The following is a 22,436-nucleotide window of genomic DNA, read 5'->3' on the forward strand; positions in this document are numbered from 1 at the left end:
GAACAGACCAGGCACCCACGATTCTGTCCAATCACCACACAGAACTGTTTGCTGATTTGTTTCCTGATGGATGAATGTATGGATGGGTCGATCTCTCTCTCTCTCTCTCTCTCTCTCTCTCTCTCTCTCTCTCTCTTTCTCTGACCCCCCTCCGCAAACTTATTGCTATATATTGCAAAGTTTTAACAGGTTATCTTATGGGCCTTTCTGAAAAAAATCTCTTAATGCCTTATATCTTTGCGCCTTCTCACGAAAAGCCCTTGATTGCCCAGGATTGAGGGACCAAATATTTTATATTATTCACTTGCTTGAGCAGAGTGGAGCAGTATTGCGTTCTAAACTTGTTGCTTTAAATGTCATTTCAAATAAAAGGCTGTTGTTCAGTACTTAGTGTATGTGATTCAATTTAGAGCTGGTTTGGTAGCTGGTTAGGGGTAGCTGGTTAGGAGTTATTAATGTATATTTAGAGAATTGGAAATGGGAAATTTAACATAATATTTTACTTCAAATCTTAATTCATTATAATTCCAGCTTTGGTCAAATGTAGATGTTAGGCTGCTGTTTTTGGTTAATATAATTTCTTTGATAACATGCAATTTTAATATGCCATGAATTTACTGTTTGAAAATGGAAAATTACTGTGAAGTTACAAAAGGCATTGTTCTGTGTTTTTACACTGAAAACTGCATTTTTACACTGATAACTACTAAATTAAAACTCAAGACCCTTAAAAAAATATACAATCCTGTTATAAAACAAGAAATTCTTGTAATTTAAATTTACAGACTTTGACTGTATATTTAAAGGAGTTTTCTTAAAAAAGTCATTTTCCTGTATTTTACAGGTATATTCTCTTATTATGAAAAATACAGAAAAATACTGTATTTATTTACAGTAAATATCTGTAAAAAAATGTTTTTTTTTACAGTGTAATTATGATTGATACCTAGCATCCAGCTGTGCCCTGTATTAGGTAGATGGGAGGAAGTATGGTCCAACCTCAGAATAAAAGTCCCAAGCAGCTGTATGAATATTTAAAGTTCATGTCCTTCTTTAAATGAAAATAAACTCCCCAGGTAGAGTAAGATATCGTGGAGATGACTCCAAAATAAAATGCAGCAAGACCTTTCTGATTTGCTGTAGTTTAATAACTAAAAGAATATTAAAGAATACTCATAATAAAGTACAAAATGATACATCATAAGGTCACATACAGGAATAAATGTAGGAATAAATACAGTAAACCCAATCCTAACCCATGAACCCCACAGAACACTTTAATTAATAATGATATATTATATGAAATTATATGCCTTGATTAATCCCGGAATTGTCTGTAGTACTTTCCTAAAATAACTTTTATTTAATTGCATTACTAATTAGAGACAAAAACAAAATGTAAACTACCTGAAAGAATTAAGATATGAAAACAAAAAAAGCTTTCTAAAAATCTTCAATTGAGAAAATTCAACTGTAGTGTGGCCATAGTCGGAGAACAGGCTGTTTATCACAACAGCTTCTCAGAATGTTACACTCCATCCTGTAAAACTGATATTTCTGGTTCTCAAGTCTGTTTGGATGAGCAAAATTCAAAGCACTTGTAAAGCAGGCTCTGTAATGGTTGGTCCCCTCCTAGCATCCCAGTCACATATCTTAACATATCATGGCATATCATTGATTCAGTAGTTTAAGAGGGCAGTCATGGTCTGGTGCTTAGGCAAGCGGTCTTGTGACTGGAGGATTGTGGGTTTGATTTCATGACTGAAGTACTATTGAGCAAGGCACTTTATCCCATCTACTGGGCTAGGGCATGTGTGCACTTTGTAAGTCGCTCTGGATAAAAGCGCCTGCTAAATCCAAATAGTAGTTTATTTCAAGGGTATCTTGTATTCTGTATCTATGGTACTATCTAGACATTGTAAACAGATGCAAAGGACTTTGTAAGTCACTCTGGATAAGAGTATCTGCTAAATGCCCTAAATGTGAAGGTAAATCTTGACTTTACTTGCTGGTTTTCTTGTGCAGGTGCTTCCTTGTTTTGATTTGCCTTGTTTTGGTTGTAGCCTTGATTGTTTTCACATTGCCAGCATTTAGTGTTCTAGCCTCCGTTGAATAAATGCTTCACCTCTCTTTTAACCTCTGTCCTATTTATTCTGTTGTGTTTATAGCTTGTCTCATAAACAGACTCACTCACAGACTCATTCGTTCATTCATTCATTCAGTTGGTAATTGGTACAAATGGTCATGTAGACACAGCCCAGAGTTCAATATTACCAACACTCACCTCTCCTCCCCACACCAATTCACAAAATATACAGCACTTCTGCAACTACTACATATACATGTCAATTATAATATTTATTCTTCATTTGCCCAAATGTATGTGCATTTACAGTCGTGGCCAAAAGTTTTGAGAATGGCACAAAGTTTGCTGTCTCTGTTTTATGGTAGCAATTTGTATTAACTCTAGATGAACAGTGATTAGATGAATTGCAATTAACTGCAAAGTCATGAAAATGGCCTTATCGTAAAATAAACTGCATTCCAGCCACTGCCCTAAAAAATGCCTGCTAACATCATCTCAGTGCCTGGTTAGGCAAGAACGAGGTTGCCACCATTCAAGATTTTGCCCAAAAGCTCATATCCAGCATGCCAAGATGAATTGCATAAATCTTCAGGTTCAACACTGTAAATATTAAGTGTTTGTTTAGACTGGATGTATTTGTCAATAAAAAGTAAAACAAAATGATGCAATGCTTATTATTGTACTTAATTATACCATACAAACATTTGACAAAAGGTTCTAAAACAACAGACTCAGCAAACTTTTTTGAAAAACAATTTTTTTGACATTCTCAAAATGTTTGGCCACAATTTATTAAATATTTCTTATTGTTTAAATTAAAGTTTTAAATGTAAGCTATTCTCCAGATTTCACATTGCTCTAACCCAGCTAGCTCCAGTACCATTGGTTAATATTTGTAAACACTCTGAAGTTATGGTTCTTATTTAAATATTCACAAATACGACAAGCATGCTCCAGACCAAATGGAGACTCCTTAACAGTGAAGTATTTTCTCCAGGCAAAGTACTGTTCATACATCTCCTGGTTCTGGTCCAGTAATTTAAGGTGTTCTGCCAGTTCTTGAGGGGACCCGAAATCATCAATATGGATGAAGGAATCTCCAGGTATATATTCTTCATAGTTCACCCTGGGTGGGCCAATGACTACAGGTACTGTGCCATATTTCAGTGCATTAAACAGCTTTTCTGTCATGTAGTCTTTATAGATAGAGTTTTCAAAGGATAAGTAGAATTTACAGCTGGACATAACTTTAGCATAGTCGTCCTGGTCAATGTACTTGTCAAAGTGTCGTCCATATCCCTCTACATTAATATACTTGCTCAGTTCATTAAAGTAACCCACTCGCTTGTAGTTGACGTTCCAATTACTGACAATCCAGCAGACCAGTTTATCCTTCGTTGGGATTTGAAAAGTCTTCTTGTCTTCTTCAGATGCTTCTATGAGTCGTCCATAAGGCACCCAGATATCTGAGTCTCTCCGATAGTTTGATGTCAGATTGAATAGATGATCTGCACCAGGCAACTGTGGTGAATTAGCTGGCGACTCCATGTTCATCCACACCCATTTCTGCAGTGGTGGTCGTGACAGTGTCAGCAGGTATGATAAGTCACCACCGATGTCTCTAAGATGAAACATAACCCCATGCGCTTTATCCAGCTGACTTCGGTCATCTGTTAGACGGCAACCTGTGATGCCTAGCTCTGAACCACAGGAATCCAGATTGAAGTGGTGTCCAAAAGGCCATGACCAGATTAAAACGACTTTGGTGTTTTGTGCGCTTTCAAGTACTGGTGATTGCGTATCTGCTGTCTGCTGCTGTACCATTGTGTAGTTAAGAGTGCAGTTGTTCCCAAGTTGAGCAGCCTTCTCCATTTTAGGGACATCGAGGCATACATGTTTGCAGGTGTCTGGGGTGGGCTCTGTTCTAGGACAGGGCAGCCAGCTGATAGCTGGTTTGTAGTACATGAAGAATAAAGCAGTGAAACACACCAGCACAACCAACCCTACAATAATATGCTGAGGGTGTCCAGAGGAGGTCTTTGGTGTCATCGCTCAACCTTTAAGAAGGAAACAAATAAGATATGTTTCACCAAATTTTGAAGCAACAAAATATTCCAAGCATGTTTGTTATTAATTGAAGAATCAACTGATTTTGTCAAGTGACCATACATTTAAAAGGTTTTAAGTGTAATTATTAAAGGGTGAATGAACACACAGCTGATTGCACTTGTAGAAAAGCGACAACTCAGTCTTGGTACAACCAGTGGATCTATTTTTCTATATTTATATTTCTATCTATATTTTCTATATCCATATTTCTCTCTATATTTATCTATAGTCAGTCAGTCAGTAGAGGTTTCTATGATACCAGTCTCATCAACATACAGTTTTCACAGATAAGTGAGAAAAAGACCATATGAAATGTTTATTTGAAAGAACTTGTCAGTTATGTAATTTTCTAGGATAAATTCCTAGATAAAAAATTATACGTGAAGGTGTGTCACAAATTCCACCTCAGGCCATGAGAGATCTGTCTCGCCAGAATACTAACCTCATTAGTATAAACACCTGCTCCATATTATGATGTTCCTTTGAAACAACCTCAGCTCTGCTGAAGTATTGCCAGTCTGTTCAGTGAAGCATACTGAGCCGTTCCACTGTCTACAGTTGCTCGTTCCTCTTTTTGTTGTATATGTATTGCTCTTTGTTTGTGTATCATGGCTTTTGCCTCTGGTGTTTATTGGTCTCCTTTTCTCTAACCACCTGTTTCTGGATTTGGTCTACTGTCCCTTTTATTAAAAGCAAACCATATGGATCCACCTCATCATTCTGAATCCTCAGGGTTATAAGGTTTTGTGGAGTTTGGTGGCAGTAAAAATGTTGTGTGAGGTTGTTCTCATTGGTGGGTATAGGAACCCATGCTAGAAAATGATTCATCTCACCAGTATGATTGGCATGTTTTGATTTGGCATGGGTATGATTTGAGCTTCCTCAAATGTGCTACATGAGCTTCATGATGTTCTTTCTGAGTCTCTCAATGTCTTAATGCCCAACTAAATTTGTTTCCTTCAAAACTTCCTTTTATTGGTATACCAATTATATATGTGCTGTGAAGCAGGTTGGCCATCAGCTAAAATCATGAAATCCACTGAATTAACTTTTGCTGCCTCTCCTGAACTCCTCAACTCTACTGCCCAGATACTACCATACACCATAAGTAAACCATGGACAACTGTAGGATCATATATTTTCCATCATGGTAAGTCACACTACCTCATTTTTGCCGACTAAGTTTACAAAATTAACATGGTGTCAATTTTCACTGCTATGCAGATGACACTCAACTTTACATATCAGCCAAACCTGATGACAAACTCAGTTTAGGAAAAAATGAGGCCTGTGTAAGAGATATTAAATGCTGGATGTCTCTAAACTTCCTACAACTTAATGAGGACAAAACAGAAGTTCTCCTCCTGGGCCACAAGGCCTCAAGACAGAAAATTCCAGATCTAATGCTTAATCTCCCAGACTACCCCATTACACCTGGCACAGTAGCCAAAAACCTAGGCGTCATACTCGACTCCGACTTATCATTTGATAAATACATAGATAATACTACTAGGATAGCTTTTCTACATCTCCGCAACATTGCCAAGTTAAGAAATGCATTATCACAGGATGATGCAGAAAAATTGGTGCACGCCTTTGTTAGCTCCAGATTAGACTACTGTAACTCACTACTGTCAGGATGTTCAAATAGTAATCTAAATAAACTTCAAATAGTTCAAAATGATGCAGCCAGAGTTCTGATCAGAACTAGAACATTTCAGCATATTAGACCAGTCCTATCAGCCCTGCATTGGCTCCCAGTTAAATTCCGTATTGATTTTAAAATTCTTTTATTAACTTATAAAGCACTGCACGGGCTTGCTCCTGAATACCTCCAGGAACTTATTTCCTATTATGAACCCCCACGTCCACTAAGATCACAGGGTGCTGGTCTCTTATTAGTTCCAAAAATAAATAAGGTAACAGCATGGGGAAGAGCCTTTTCTTGTAAGGCCCCCCAGCTTTGGAACAAACTTCCAAAATGCGTCTGGGACTCTGACACAGTCACAATCTTTAAGTCTAGGTTGAAAACCCACTTATTTAGTTTAGCATTTGATAATTAATATCCCCCCTTAGATAAAGGTACAGATCCAGGGGTTCATAGACGAAGGGTTTTATGGTAGACTGGGGTGCTGGTGCTGTCATCCTGTCACTGCTTGTGGTCACTCAAGTTTGTTGACAGTGCAGTGGATGGATGCCATTGTCTCAGAATGCCCCCAAGTCTATGTTACCTTCTGGTTCTGCCTTTTTTAGCTAGGCTGTAATAATTTAACTTAATGCCGGAGTTGCTGCCACTCTCCAGAAATGTGTTTAATTTCATCTGTCCTGTATATGTCCTCATACAGGGCTAATTTTCCGTTTTATTTTCTCCACATGGCTGCCCGCCTGCTCGAGGAACAATGAGATGAGGAGAGACAAGTGATCCATCCTGGGCTGGCCACCTCCTGCCTAACCGGATATGCCTACACCAAGATGGACATTATTATATCTTTTTCTTTATTTCTTTCTGTTTAAATTGTTGTTGTTGTCATGGTGACCGGTGTCGGCCAGAGGAAGATGGGTTCCCCCCCCTGAGTCTTGGTTCCTCTCAAGGTTTCTTCCTCATGCAAAAAAACTAGGGAGTTTTTCCTTGCCACTGTCACCCTTGGCTTGCTCACTGGGGGCTAGGACTCGGCACTTGTAAAGCTGCTTTGTGACAACTGTTATAAAAAGCGCTATATAAATAAAATTTGATTGATTGATTGAAAATACACTGCTCAAAAAAATAAAGGGAACAGTTAAACAACACAATGTAACTACAAGTCATCCACACTTCGTGTTCAGATAGGAAGCAACACTGATTGTGAATCAATTTCAACTGCTCTTGTGCAAATGGAACAGACAACAGGTAGAAATGAGAGATTTTCAACTGATTTCAAAGATTTTTATTAATTGAGATCTAAAATGTGTTATTTTAGTGTTCCCTTTATTTTTTTGAGCAGTATATAATTAGCCACTTCAGAACCCTTAGCAAAATGAAGTTTATTCAAGTGTACTATGGGTATACTTATTTTGTACTAAAACTGAGGAAGTTTACTTGACTTTTTATAAACTATATTTTAGATACTTAAGAATAGTATAGTGAAGTATACTTGGCTTATACTGAAAAGTATAAACAGAAGTCTAAGACTAAGTACATTAATACCAAGACATTGTATTTTAATAATAAAACATATACTTTAGTATACTTTTTACATCTTTCTGCCACAAAGTACTAATACTTACTATATCTTGTGCATAATAAGGTCAAGTCATTGACTCATGCTTAACTTTTAATTTATATATTAATAGCATAATGCTGGAGTTTAAAATGTTATGAATGTTATGTTTACATTTTTATAAGCATATGCACAAGTTTTGCTTTACCTGTCACGCTACAGCCCCTGACCCCTCCCCTTTGGACGTGTGTTTATGTTGTCTACGTCTAGTCGTCTGCGGATCTCCATGGGTGTGGTTGTGTCTGAGTGTGTTCATCGGTCTCACCTGCGGCTCATCCCGTGATCACTCGGGGCTTATGTGGTCTGGCTATTTAATGTGCGTTTGCGCAGTGTCCCTTGCTTGTCTTTGTCAGAGTTGATCACGTTTACATTTATGAGTGTTTCACGTGCGCTGTCTGTGCTTTTCATGTGTTAAATAAAGTGCCGTTTGTACCGCAAGGTAGGACTCCGTGCCTCGTCCTTATCTCGCACCCCAGTGTCACATTACCAGTTTTTACAAAGAAGGACTTGATCTTGGAGAGACCATTATGTTTATATATTTTACATGCAAATGTGCACTTTTTCCTTTCATTTTCTCCAGTAAGGAAGGACTTTATTTCATATGTATTTGTTTTTGAAATGTGTGAAATGTTTGAAAATATAACTAACTTATTTTCAACATTCTGTCTTTTGATTTTGTAATCACACTCTTGTGTACATACAGTAAACTTTAAGAGTATATTTCAAGCACGTAAATAGTAAGCTACAAGTAAGATGCCAAGCAAAATTAAAGTAAACTAGTGAAATAACCAATGTTTATAACAGTATATTTAAAGTATACAATAAAAAATAGACTCGAAGTATATAACTAGAACAATGGCAGCATATTGATACAGTGGGGAAAATAAGTATTTAGTCAGTCACCAATTGTGCAAGTGTGACGCTGGGCGGCGGCAGACGGACGAGACACAGAATCCGTATTTTGTCTTGACAGACGTCACTTTTATTTTTACAATTATTGCGCAATCAGCGCACGAATAATAAACAGGTACACACAACGTGTAGACTTAGACAACGACGAGCACAGGACACTGCGCGAGCGCACATTAAATAGACAAACCATATTAGCCCCACGTGATTACGAGACAAGTCACAGGTGAGACTTATTAATCACACGACATAACCCCAACCACGAATATACACTGACGCAGACAAAGCACATGGACTACGTATACACACGCCCAAAAGGGAGGGGCCTGGGTCCTCAACGTGACAGCAAGTTCTCCCACTTAAAAAAATGAGAGAGGCCTGTAATTGACATCATAGGTAGACCTCAACTATGAGAGACAAAATGTGAAAAAAATTTGAGAAAATCATTTTGTCTGACTTTTAAAGAATTTATTTGCAAATAATGGTGCAAAATAAGTATTTGGTCACCTACAAACAAGCAAGATTTCTGGCTGTCACAGACCTGTAACTTCTTTTTTAAGAGGCTCCTCTTTCCCCCACTCATTACCTATATTAATGGCACCTGTTTGAAGTCGTTAACAGTATAAAAGACACCTGCCCACAACCTCAAACAGTCACACTCCAAACTCCACTATGGTGAAGACGAAAGAACTGTCGGAGGACACCAGAAACCGAATTGTAGACCTGCACCAGCAGGGCCGGCGCTAGGGGGGGGGGCAGAGGGGGGCATTGCCCCCCCAAATTGTGTCTTTGCCCCCCCAAGCACAATGCAAGCAACGGCTTTTTTTAATTATCTCTGAACCAATCACAAAAATGCATTTTGCTTTACAGCGTGAAGATATTTCCTTGCTTATTCCTGATTGGCTCTTTGAGTCATATAAAAATCGGCAGACCGCCCCAAATGGTTCAGTTCGGCAGTATATGTTCTGTTAGTGTGAGTGAAAGACAGGTATACTGGTAAACACTCTTCTGAGTTTAAACTGACTTCCACATGGTAATATTTGCTTAACTGTGGTTTTTCGTTGCTTTAATGTTACTCACCTCTTACATAGGTGTTGCTTAAATTATTTTATTAGCCGTTAGCGGTTAGGCTAACTTGGTTCTCCTAAACCTGCGCGAACGGCGGAAGCGTTTAAATACTTGCCGCGCAGTGTTGTCCGAAACGATATGTGGTAATAAAAAACAGGGGAATGAACATTTACCTGACGAATTTTAATGTTGCTTTTTCAGATTTGAAAAGTGCTGGAATTTAGGCTAAAGTACTTGAAAATGTTGAAATTGTAACTACTTCGTTTCACAACAAATATCTGTCTGAATGAACAGTTATCTTGTCTTAGGTTAACAAATACGAGCCTCTTGTAATTCCAGGACGAAACATGAGAGAACGTGAAGACGTTAAGATTGGGGAAAATAAACAACCATTAAATAATGTGAATAAAAAGCGAATTATTTCGAATCATTTCGAGTATATGTATAAATATTTAACATATTTAAGTTTAACGTGCTGGAAAATATTGGAAATTACGTTTCATAACATCAATAAAAACTTCAATACTTTACCAGATTTTTTACCATTAAAGTGCAGTAGATAGATTTCTTATTTTATGTACTTTCATATTTTTTTCTTTTTCAAAATAGAAATGTGACGAATACTCCCTTTTATAACAGAATTTGTATTCTTTTGTTTTCTTTATATTTTAATTTCCCAGTAATATAAATATTCTCAGTCATTCCTATTTCCATGTTTGAATATTCTCAGTCTGTGTATAGGTACATTTGTCAGCCTTTCATGAAATAGAGTTGTTCTATTAGTAATGGCAGTATTGAAATGAAATACAATTAGATAATCTTTGTTCTCCATTTACATAATCAACATGTATTTTTTAATCATTGTGTTTTAAGTTTTAAGTTCGAAAATGTGCATTTTTATTTCTTTACCTAATACATCACTTTAAGCCAGTATCAATAGTCATCATTCATGCACAAATCAAGCCTTGAATATATTTCTGGCTTCATAAACATGACTATCAACATGCCCCCTCATTATGTTTTACTGCCCCCCCAAGCAAAGCAGTCCAGAACCGGGGCTGTGCACCAGGCTGGGAAGACTAAATCTGCAATAGGCAAGCAGCTTGGTGTGAAGAAATCTACTGTGGGAGCAATAATCAGAAAATGACCTACAAGACCACTACTAATCTCCCTTGATCTTGTGATCAAAATGATCACAAGAACGGTGAGGAAAAATCCCAGAACCACAAGGGGGGATCTAGTAAATGACCTGCAGAAAGCTGGGACCAACGTTACAAAGGCTACCATCAGCAACACACTACGACGCCAGGGACTCAGATCTTGAAGTCCCAGACGTGTCCCCCTGCTTAAGCCAGTCCATATCCAGGCACGTCTGAAGTTTGCTAGAGAGCATTTGAATGTTCCAGAAGAGTGTTGGGAGAATGTCATATGGTCAGATGAAACCAAAGTAGAACTATTTGGTAAAAACACAACTCGTCGTGTTTGGAGGACAGTGAATGCTGAGTTGCATCCAAAGAACACCATATCAACTGTCAAGCATGGGGGTGGCAACATCATGCTTTGGGGCTGTTTCTCTGCAAAGGGACCAGGACGACTGGTCCGTGTACATGAAAGAATGAATGGGGCCATGTATTGTGAGATTTTGGGTGCAAACCTCCTTCCATCAGCAAGGGCAATGAAGATGAAACGTGGCTGGGTCTTTCAGCATGACAATGATCCCAAGCACACTGCCAGGGCAACAAAGGAGTGGCTTCGTAAGAAACATTTCAAAGTCCTGGAGTGGCCTAGCCAGTCTCCTGATCTCAACCCCATCGAAAACCTTTGGAGGGAGTTAAAAGTCCGTGTTGCCCACCGACAGCCCCAAAACATCACTGCTCTAGAGGAGATCTGCATGGAGGAATGGGCCAACATACCAGCAACAGTGTGTGCCAACCTTGTGAAGACTTACAGAAAACGTTTGACCTCTGACATTGCCAACAGAGGATATACAACAAAGTATTGAGTTATTGACCAAATACTTATTTTCCACCATTATTTGCAAATAAATTCTTTAAAAGTCAGACAAAATGATTTTCTCAATTTTTTTTCACATTTTGTCTCTCATAGTTGAGGTCTACCTATGATGTCAATTACCGGCCTCTCTCATCTTTTTAAGTGGGAGAACTTGCACAATTGGTGACTGACTAAATACTTATTTTCCCCACTGTAAGTGTAGTTGTGGTATACTTTAAGCATACGAGAGGGATATACCAAGTACATTGATAGCATATAGATGAGTATACTAGTTTTATACTATAAAGTGTACTTTTCAAAACTTTAAATGAACTTTAGAGTATACTTTTAAAAACTAGAAATCCAATTTAGTCCGAAAAAGTATTAAATTGGTATACTTTCTAGTACACTTAAAGTATATGGTCTGTAGTATACTTGCTATACTTATACTGAAGTATACTTAATAAAATTAACTTTAAGTATACTACTTTTTGCTAAGGGAAATGATGATATAGCACTTTAAATCTTTACATTTCATGGGATTCCATAGATTGTGCCGGCAGTTCTCGTGACACTGCGTCTGCCATTGAGCATGAGGGTGGGGTTGTAGCTTCACTTCCTCTCTTCCCTCAGAACAATGGGGAGGCTGAGAGGGCGATGGAAACAATTCACAAGTTCACAAAAATTTCACAAAAAACAAAGAATATCCTAAATAAGTCAGATGACCCAGACCTCACTCTTATGGCCTACTGTTTTGCCCCTCCTGCTCATGGGTATATTTCTACTGAGCTTCTCATGGAGCAGGTCATATAGAGATAAGTCATAGAGAGAGATGGCTTCTAGGTACACCCATAATCCTGTTATATTTGTTATATTTGTTATATATACAGTTGTGATCAAATTTATTCAACCCCCAATGCTGCGAAGGGTTTTATGGAATTCAGTGCACATTTGTAATTGTGTTCATAATGAAATCTTACAAGGACTTGTTAAAGAACTAAATGCAACTAAGATAGCATCAATTTTTTTTGTCATAAAGTATTAAATGGCCTTTTTGTGATTTCTTCATTGACAAAATTATTCAACCCCTTTACGACTACCACTCCTAAGAACAGAGGTTCATTCCAGTGTTTTCCATCAGGTATTGAAAACATCTGTGGATGTCAACGAGCAGCAATCAAGCATGATAAGCACCAATTAGGCAGATTTAAAAGGACTGTGATACTCAGCTCCTTCTAGACATCTACTGGTGTGTTTCCAAGCATGGTGAAGGCAAGAGAATGGTCCCAGAAGACAAGAGAAGAGGTTATTGCTCTTCACAAGAATGGCAATAGATATAAAAAGATTGCGAAGTTGTTAAATATTCCGAGACACTATCGGAAGTATCATTCGCAAGTTCAAGTTAAAGGGCACAGTGGAAACGTTACCTGGTCGTGGCAGAAAGAAGATCCTGACCGCGACTGCTGTGCGCTACCTGAAGCGTAATGTGGAGAAAAATCCCCGCGTGACTGCTAAGGAAATGAAAAAAGACCTGTCAGATGTGGGCACTGAAGTTTCAGCTCAGACAATAAGGCGCGCACTGCATAACGAAGACCTCCATGCCAGAACGCCCAGACGCACCCCCTTGCTGACTCCAAAGAACAAGAAAAGTCGACTGCAGTATGCCAAAAGTCATGTGGACAAGCCACAAAGGTTTTGGGACAGTGTACTGTGGTCAGATGAAACTAAATTAGAACTGTTTGGGACAATGGACCAGCGCTATGTTTGGAGAAGGAAGAACCAGGCTTATGAACAAAAGAACACCTTGCCTACTGTGAAGCATGGCGGGGGGTCAATTATGCTTTGGGGCTGTTTTGCTTCTAATGGTACAGGAAAGCTTCAACGTGTGCAGGGTACCATGAATTCCCTTCAGTACCAGGAGATCTTGGAGGAAAATGTGATGGAGTCAGTCACAAACCTGCGGCTTGGGAGACGTTGGACCTTCCAACAGGACAATGATCCGAAGCACACATCCAAGTCCACTAGAGCATGGTTGAACATGAAAGGCTGGAACATTCTAGAGTGGCCATCGCGATCACCAGACTTAAATCCAATTGAGAACCTCTGGTGGGACCTAAAGAAGGCAGTTGCAGTGCGCAAGCCTAAGAATGTGACTGAACTGGAGGCTTTTGCCCATGAAGAATGGGCTAAGATACCCATAGGTCGCTGCAAGACACTTGTGTCAAGCTATGCTTCACGCTTGAAAGCTGTCATAACTGGAAAAGGATGTTGTACTAAGTACTAAAAAATAATGTCACTAGGGGGTTGAATAAAACTGATGATGTGAGCACAGTAAAGACATTTGTGGTTATTCCATCATAAATATTATGTTATGTTTGTCTAATTTATAAGTGCCTCTTTGATATAATTGTAAATAAGATGACTGAAATTATCAAAATCAATGTCAAACTGGCCAAAACACTTTATTTCAGTGGGGGTTGAATAAATTTGATCACAACTGTATGTTATATTTGTTTGATACTTTACTACAGTTCTCTTCTAAAGCAAAAAAGGTTACAAATTTTCTCTTGGACATGGGGGTGTAATTGTACTCAATTGTACTAATACTATAGACATATTATTAGGCATTACATAATGAGGAACCTTCAATGTGCACATGGATCTTGGGGGGGTTGGAAAAATAGAACACAGATATGAAGAGCTGAGTAGTGTGTGTAATGACTTTTGAGGTGTCAAAAGTATTCACATTCATTACTGGGGTAGAAGTATAGATACTAGGGTTTGAAAATACTTCTGTAGAAGTTAAAGTATCAACTCAATCTTTTTACTCAAGTAAAAGTTTAAAAGTACAAGTAAAAGTAATGTAAGGGGAAAATGCCATTAAGGACAAAAACGTAGGCCACGTCACAGCCTATAGGGCACTACCCCACATCCCCCCCAAAACATAGTTGTAAAATCCATAATGACTACAATGTTATTTAAAATTTTTATGTTAAAAAATGCACTAGGCTAACACGGTTTCAACCGCATTACTGTGACGACAAACACCTACAATGGAGCGCTTTTGATATACAGCTGGTCTCTGTCATAAATATCTTCATACTGAGCTACTCATGTCTGTTGTGTCATTGCTGGAGTGTGACTTGACATGTGCGATGGATCATGCACTAAGCAATAGGGTGTGGAAGTGCTGTATGTTTATATTTCTGATCCCATCACAATCAATTCCACTCTATCTAGATGTCACGATTTATCTGGATAGTTTTAACGATGACAAGTCAGACTGACAACAAGCCAAAATTAAATAGTAATGAGGCAGTTTCTAAAATGCCTAAAGTTAAGGAGTTAAGGAGTTAGAAAGTACAGATAATTATGCAAAAATATAAGAAGTAGAAGTAAAAAGTCAGATGAAAAATAATTACTTCAGAAAAGTATAAATACGCAAAATTTCTACTTAAGTAAGGTAATGAAGTATTTGTACTTGTGAAGGGAAGGACAAAATAACAGTGATAAACAGTAACAGTAATAAACAGTGACAGAAACTGGACCAGGACAGAAGCAGAAGTCAGAACCAGAACTGTAGCCGAGGAAATGCTTGGTACGCACACATAATAATGAGGCAATACTTCGCAACTAATGGAAAGGGGAATGGGCTTAAATAACAGAGGGACAGACGCGCAGGTGAAATCAGTAATCCAGTGAAGGTGATCTTATTATGGCTGTTCGGGGTGGGGAGAAGAGAGGAATTCTGGGTATTGGAGTCAGGTTGGTGTGATGTGACATGGCACATACTTGTATCAGACTGTGTCTGGCACTGAAATTCTGGTGTACGTACTTGATATTAAACCTTTCTTACTTCACAGTTCAGAAAAAACATCAGTGGAGGATTTTCTGGCTCACTGGCATGATGAGGTATATTGTTATGAACAAAGTTATGGACTTATGAACAAAGTTAAGTAAATACTGAAAATATGTGTTAATACATGGCTGAAGTGTATCTTTGTATTGTTGAAATGGCACCTGTTCCATAATAGAAAATATCTAAACCTGGGGGGTGTTCCAAGAAGCGGGTTAAGCGAGAAAACCCGGGTAAGTTAACTCAGAGTTCACGGAAACTCGAGGTTTTCCGTTCCAGAAACCGAGCTTAGAGAGAACCGGAGTAAGTTACTATAGCAACTTACGCTCTGAAGCTAACCTGCTCTCTGGCAGGTTAACTCGGACCTGACCCAGAGTTACAAACACGTCATCATGACGTGTCCTTTCCTCGAAGATCATGTGGATATTGAAACTCAGTTTATTCGCTGAGTTCTTCGTCGGGAACTCCTTATAAAACCCCGAATAGACCTAGGCCTACTATCATTTTCGGATTATTTTTTAATGAACGTTATCGTTTTCAGCACAATCCATTACTTACATCAATAACTTTATTATTATAATAACATTTCAAATATTACACATCGCGGATCAGCCCTAAATTCTCTCCAGATTGTTATATATCGGTCTTCGTTTTTTGCTAGTGGAAGTTTTCTTGTGGGAGATGCGGAATCTGTCAGCAAAGCTACTGTATGTCGGTCTGTCCGAAAACTATGTCCGGCATTAAAATGACTAGTGCCCGGTTTTGTGGTGTTTCCTGGGCTTAAGCCAGTTATGGACATCAAAGAGGAATTCCACAGCATCATTGGTTTGTCTTTAATTCACACGGACAATACAGAAATTAAGCAAAGGAGAGGCAATATATAACGAACTTCATTCCATTTACATTTTAAGGATTTCCTAGAGTGATTGGCTGTATTGATGGAACCTATGCTACCTATTCCAGCACCATTAGAACATGAAAATTCATCCATAGCATTAATGTACAGGTACTAACCTTTATAATCCTTAATGAATAATGTACTTATCTTTAATGGTAACAAAAATAACATAGCTATTGTAACTGACCGTTCTCCCCATCAAGATCATATGTGATGCTTCCCACCTCATCACAAATGTTGAAGCCAGATGGCCAGGATCCGTGTATGATTCCACACTGTACAACAAATCTGAACAGAGTAGGCCTGCGGTAGTTTTGCTAGTTGTTCACATGCAGTGTAATAGTTAAATCATTGCAAACCCTAGTGTGATTATAGGACATGACGGCCTCCTTCATGGAGACAGAGGGTATCCCTGCCTGTCCTATAGGCCTACCTCATGACTCCCTATTCAGATCCTGCACCTGGACCACAGTCCCGCTACAATCAGGCCTACAGCAAAACCAGGGCAAGAATTTAAATGACCCTAGGAATCCTCGAGGCCAGGTTCCAGTGCCTGAAGGAGGGCAGAGTTACCCCTGATGGGGCGTGCCACATAATAATGGCATATGTGGTATTACACAACATTGCAACCATCCAGGAAGAGCGACAGCCTACCATCTCTGACATGCCCACAGATGAGGAACCTTAAATGCATGTGGGTGACAACAGAGATGGTGGAGTTGTCAGAGACTCCATCTGCAATCACTGCTTTCCACATTAAATCATGCACCACCACCCACCCCACCATCCACCCTGTAACCTTTTAATATACATTAGTCAAATTCACTGTTATGTTTCATTATTTCATTTTTCCTGTAAATAAATATATTTTATAATATATTTTAAGAATAAGATATAGTTATGTACAGCCATACCACTTTGTACAATATTCTTATACAGTGGTACCTCGAGATACGAGCTGCTCTACATACGAGCAATCCAAGATACGAGCACCGAGACGAGCAAAATTTCTGTTCTACATACGAGTGCACGCTCGAGATACGAGCATGAACCACTAGGTGGCAGTACAGTACTGTATTTCAATACTGTTGTAGCGACTACTCCTCGCAAAGAAACAAAGCTCGTTGGACAGATTTTTAATGAAAAAAAAAAAAACAGATCTGAGTGAACATGCCGAAAGTTCACCCAAAAGGCCTAAAACCAACGAGTGAGTGTTTAAGCAACTTTTTAAGTTTAGGTAATGTGATGTAATTTTTACAGTTTAAACATGTTCTCTGTTACGGTAATTTCTATTGTTCAGCATGTACGTACGTGTGTACCGGTGAAGTAAATCGTATTGTTTAATTATACATGTTGCGTGTGCTTTTATTAATAAAGAACATGTCTTTTTGTCCACATTTACGCTAGTTTTGTGACTTTTTTAAGGACCGGAACCAATTACAATACTTTACATTGTTAAATTGCTTCGAGAACCGAGCAGTTCGAGATACGAGCACGGGTCTGGAACGGATTAAACTCGTATCTCGAGGTACCACTGTACTTCATTTTTATCTGATGCCATGTGTGTTTCACACCACTCAGATTAGACCTGGAATTAGTAAGTGTTCAATAAAAAAATATTTAAAAACTCAATACAGTATTATAAAGGTGGAGAAAATAATAATATAATCGCACCCTTCTGCTAAATATAAAAATATCATTTTCACTCACGCATTAACTCTGTTGGCAATTTTTTGACATGCTGACTGCCTTTCTCTAGCAGCTACCGCAGTATTACATTTACGTTTAATAATATCTAAATATTCTGCATACGCAGTCATTAATACTTCAAGCTACAGTGGTGTGAACTACGATGTTCGGCTGATTTTCGCGTTTAAATCCATGATAAATCCTATTTATCTGCGTTCCATTAATTAAGAATGCCTTTCATAGTTACGCGGGAACGCGCTTCTGTCTGGGTCAACCTACTCAGAGTTGAGCGACCCTGATTACTTTAACTCCGATCCGCCGTTTTGGAACCGAAAACTGAGTATGTCAGATCGGGGTTTAGTCAAACAGTACAGGATCAGAAATGAACATGTTCTATAAGTTAAGAAGAACTATTTTTACAGCCCTGATTACATTTTAGCCAAAACAACACTGAAGCTTATGGACCAGTGAATGGTCTCTTAAATTCTGCAGTAGCAGTAATAGTAATATTAATTAGGCTAAGTTTAACAGCATAGTGTAATAACAACAGTTAAAGGTAGTTATTGATATCAATTTCAGTTTTACACTAGAAGTGGTACCGATGGTTAAAACCATGTGATTCTGTTTCTGTCCCCAGCAAAAGGGTCACTCTTGACATCAGCTTGAAGTTTTGTATTAATCCTTATGTCTGTATGATATACACTACAATGAAAGGAACTTCAAACTCAATAGATTACACAGAAGAACAAGACTTGTGAACTTACTGAAAACTTGAATAGAAAATCCTTAGAAAAAGATATTTTCAGTCTTGGTGTTGTTATTGGATATACGCATGTAGATTTTGGTATGCAGATTTTTCTTGAGTCATAAGCTTTATAAGCAATTAAACTATAAAACAGCAAAATTGTGTATGTATGAGTATGTGTGTGTACGTGCGTGCATGTGTGTTTGTATGTGTATGTATGAGAGAGAGAGAGACTAGATCTACATTCCATTCCCTGCCAAACTGGTAGGACCTGCACCAAATCTGATTTAAAACCCTGATAAAAAATGGATCTGCCCCCTCTTACTGGAAACACCTGTGTCACCCTGTCTACTGTATAACCCTAACACTTACATACGAGACAGACATGTCCCATACCCACTTCAGGACCCTTGTATAATGACATATACATCTCTATAAAAGGTTTTAATAAAATCCTTAAAAAGACTTGATGAAATCAAGCAGTGAAACTCTATTCCCAGATGTCCAGGAAATAAAATATATAACTTTCATATCAAAGATGTTAAATATTTACCAAGAGCACTGAGTCAGGTTTATGGCTTACGCATGGATGAAGAGATTTATTCATCCTCACACTGTTCACAGTTTAAAAAACACCAGGAACCTGCTGAGATGTGGCTTAGACAGGACAGGTTTTACAATAGTAGTGCCTACAGATTTAAAAAAAGATGTGTGGGTGCCCAAGTACTTTTGTTTATGTAGTGTAACCTACATTAAGGAAATTTGATAAACATTTTATAGGTTATGATGAAATTTTGAGTAGGTACTGTATAGTTATTCATCCAATGTTCTGGTTTCAGCACTGCCCATAGCAACAGAATGGTGACCATAAAGGTATACTGAAGCACTCACCCTGGAGGTCTGGAGATGCCTTAATTTGTCAGTTGAATTACACATGAACAGATGGGTTCACATAATTCCATACATTAGCCTGTTTTTCACCCTCAAACCATGGTTGGCAACTCTCAGCTAGGATGGATTTCATTCCCCCTTCAGTGATGACCTACTGTCCCTGTCACGTTACTGTGTCCTCTTCATTGTACACTGTAAATGACTGTTTTTGCATTTTTATGTCAAGTAACTTAAATATTAAGTTACTTTATATGATTAAATATACACTGAGAGTACATTGGTTGCCTTATTCTATGTGTAGAAATGTATGTAGAAATGCAAAATCCATTGTTGGAAAATATTTCTACATAAATAACATCTACAAATGCAATATATTTTCAGTGTGCATCTACTTCTTTGCTTCAAGACGTAACATTATATTATTCACATTATGTTCTTTGAGGAATGCAGGAGCTGTTGTCTGTACTTCTCTTGCGTGCCCTCTCTGCCTGACCCAGGGCAGTATCAGTGCATGTAGGGTTTGTCATAAGAGCCGAGTGAGATGTGTTGACTTTTGTATCCATGACATGGACAAAAGAAACCTGAGCATTATCTATTGTGAATTCTCAAAAACGTCTAACAGGTGATCACAAACACAACAATGTGAGTAGACATGGATGGCAGAATTCTTTTGATCTGCACATTTCTCCACTGTTGTACATCTGTGTCCAGGTGACTCATTTTGTTTCCCTGTTTGCCTGTCTGGGCCCTTTTGATTGGTGCTTGTTGCTGGTTTGTTTCTCCTTATCAACTTCTCTGTTTACTCTCTTTACTGAGTTTACCCTCTTGGATACAGGACTTTGGACTTTTGTACTTTTCCATTTATGAGTGGATCTGACCATTTTAGATATTGTAGGCTACACAATATTTTATCCAGTAATGCTATTTTCATTTTGTGTCATAGTAGTATAATGAAAATAACTCAAATCTTATTTCGACTTAGCAGATACACTCACTAGACCCTTTATAAAAAACCTTATAAGAAGTCCTGGGGCCTCATGTACAAACGGTGCGTACGCACAAAAACATTGCGTACGCTATGTTTCACGCAAACGGTCAGATGTACGAAATGTGATTTGAACGTGAGAAAGTGCGTAAACCTACGACACCTTCACCTCTGGCGTACACATGTTTCGAATGTGTTTTTTCGTCAATTAGCGACACTTAGAGGTGATGCATTGAAATTACAACTATTAAGATATCCTTCACGCACACATTGTAGTAAGCCCTTACTGGGTAAAATAAAGTAAATGAATCAGAAAATTAAACAGTAAATTAATCAGACAATTTCACTGCCTTACTGAAATAATCATTCAACGTGTTTCCACTTAGCCTAGATTATATAAACATGCATTAAATGTTGCGCTGGAGTTCTTGGGAGATGGCAGCGTTGGCATTACTGGAAGATATCGCTAATGGCCGAATTCGCATTTTCCGTGACCATTATGATTCTTTAGCCCATGATGATGACTGGCTTATAAGCCGTTTCAGATTTCCAAGAACTGTCCTCTTGTGTTGAGTTGGGTCCAGTTTTGGAGAGAGAAACGCGAGGAGTTGCGCATTGCCAGTGACAACGCTCGGCTTCCTGGCAACTGGCTCGTTTCAAAGCGAACTGGCAGACCGGTCGGGGATGTCCCAGTCATCTTTGAGCCGGGCCATGCCAGCTGTTTTGGATGGGATCATCTGCATGTCAGCTAGTTATATAAAGTTCCCATTAAGAAGCGGTTGACCAGGCAAACATTAAAGCGCAATTTGCAGCAATAATGCAACCCTAATATAATCGGAACGATCGACTGCACACACATTTCTATGAAGGCACCATTTGAGGAGGAATTTGCTTATGTGAATAAAAAGCACTTTAATTCCATAAATGTGCAAATAATCTGTGATGTAAAAACTTACTAATGTAGTGACACGTTGGCCTGGATCAACCCAATGATTAGTACATCCTTACAAACTGCATGGTTGTGTAAGGAATGCCGTCTGATATGTCCCTCCCAGCTACACCTGCTACTAATTACCACGCCCCCTTTTCAGTCACATATATACACCTTCCCACCACTTCCTCGTCGCGAAGTATTGCCGTTCCCATGCAGCATACCAAGCGTTTCCATTGCCTGTTCGATATCCTGTGCTTTGACCCTTGCTTTCTCTCCAGACCTCGCCTCCTGTCTAGCCCTCCTGTACCTCCCGGATTCTGCCCCCCCGTTATGACCCTGGACCGTCCTGACCATCCCATGAAAACGCTGCTGTTGTTACTACACCTAGCGTTAGTGATACTCGTGCCGTTTCTTGTAAACGTGACTCATTTGAATAAAAGCGGTATACTTCCGCAGTTGGATCCCTCTCTGTCTGGTCAATACGTTACAGAATACTTCGCCTATGACATGGATCCAGCAGAAGTTACCGTTACGACACTCACCGAGACAATTCACCAACTCGCGAAGATCATACAGGATCAAGGGGTAAACATCACTACGCTCCAGGAAAGTGTCCGTCTGGTCACCGCTGCTGCTTCTACAACCATGAACGTCCCCGTAGCAGAACCTGAGCATTACGATGGGTCTCCTGACCGCTGCCGAAATTTTCTCATGCAGTGTTCTATATACTTCACATACCACCCTGCCCGATTCCAGACCGAACTGCAGAAGATTCACTTCATCCTGTCGTTTCTCACGGGTGTAGCAGGTACTTGGGGCACAGCGTTGTGGGACTTTAACGACCCAGCTCTCCAGTCTGAGAATCAGTTCACTGCCTTGTTCAGAGCTGTCTTCGATCATCCCGCAGACGGCCGTGACGTTGGGGACCGACTTTACGAACTCCAACAAGGACAACGAAGTGCAGCCGACTATGCAAGGGAGTTCCGCACACTGGCCACAGGGAGTGGATGGAGTGAC

At 39.0% G+C, this 22,436-nt stretch overlaps 1 protein-coding gene across 1 annotated transcript; it reads right to left on the minus strand.

The window, feature by feature from the left end:
• Nucleotides 1-1,153: 1,153 nt before the first annotated feature.
• Nucleotides 1,154-18,851, minus strand: LOC143514746 (4-galactosyl-N-acetylglucosaminide 3-alpha-L-fucosyltransferase 9-like). The gene is made up of 2 exons (XM_077006310.1): nucleotides 18,629-18,851; nucleotides 1,154-4,143 (listed from the first exon to the last, which is right to left on the minus strand). The coding sequence occupies exon 2, from the start codon at nucleotides 4,133-4,135 to the stop codon at nucleotides 2,954-2,956; it is 1,182 nt and encodes a 393-aa protein (XP_076862425.1). The 5' UTR covers nucleotides 4,136-4,143; nucleotides 18,629-18,851; the 3' UTR covers nucleotides 1,154-2,953.
• Nucleotides 18,852-22,436: the final 3,585 nt, after the last annotated feature.

This window comes from Brachyhypopomus gauderio, chromosome 5 (genome assembly GCF_052324685.1).
Source record: "Brachyhypopomus gauderio isolate BG-103 chromosome 5, BGAUD_0.2, whole genome shotgun sequence".
In the NCBI taxonomy this organism is placed as follows: domain Eukaryota; kingdom Metazoa; phylum Chordata; class Actinopteri; order Gymnotiformes; family Hypopomidae; genus Brachyhypopomus; species Brachyhypopomus gauderio.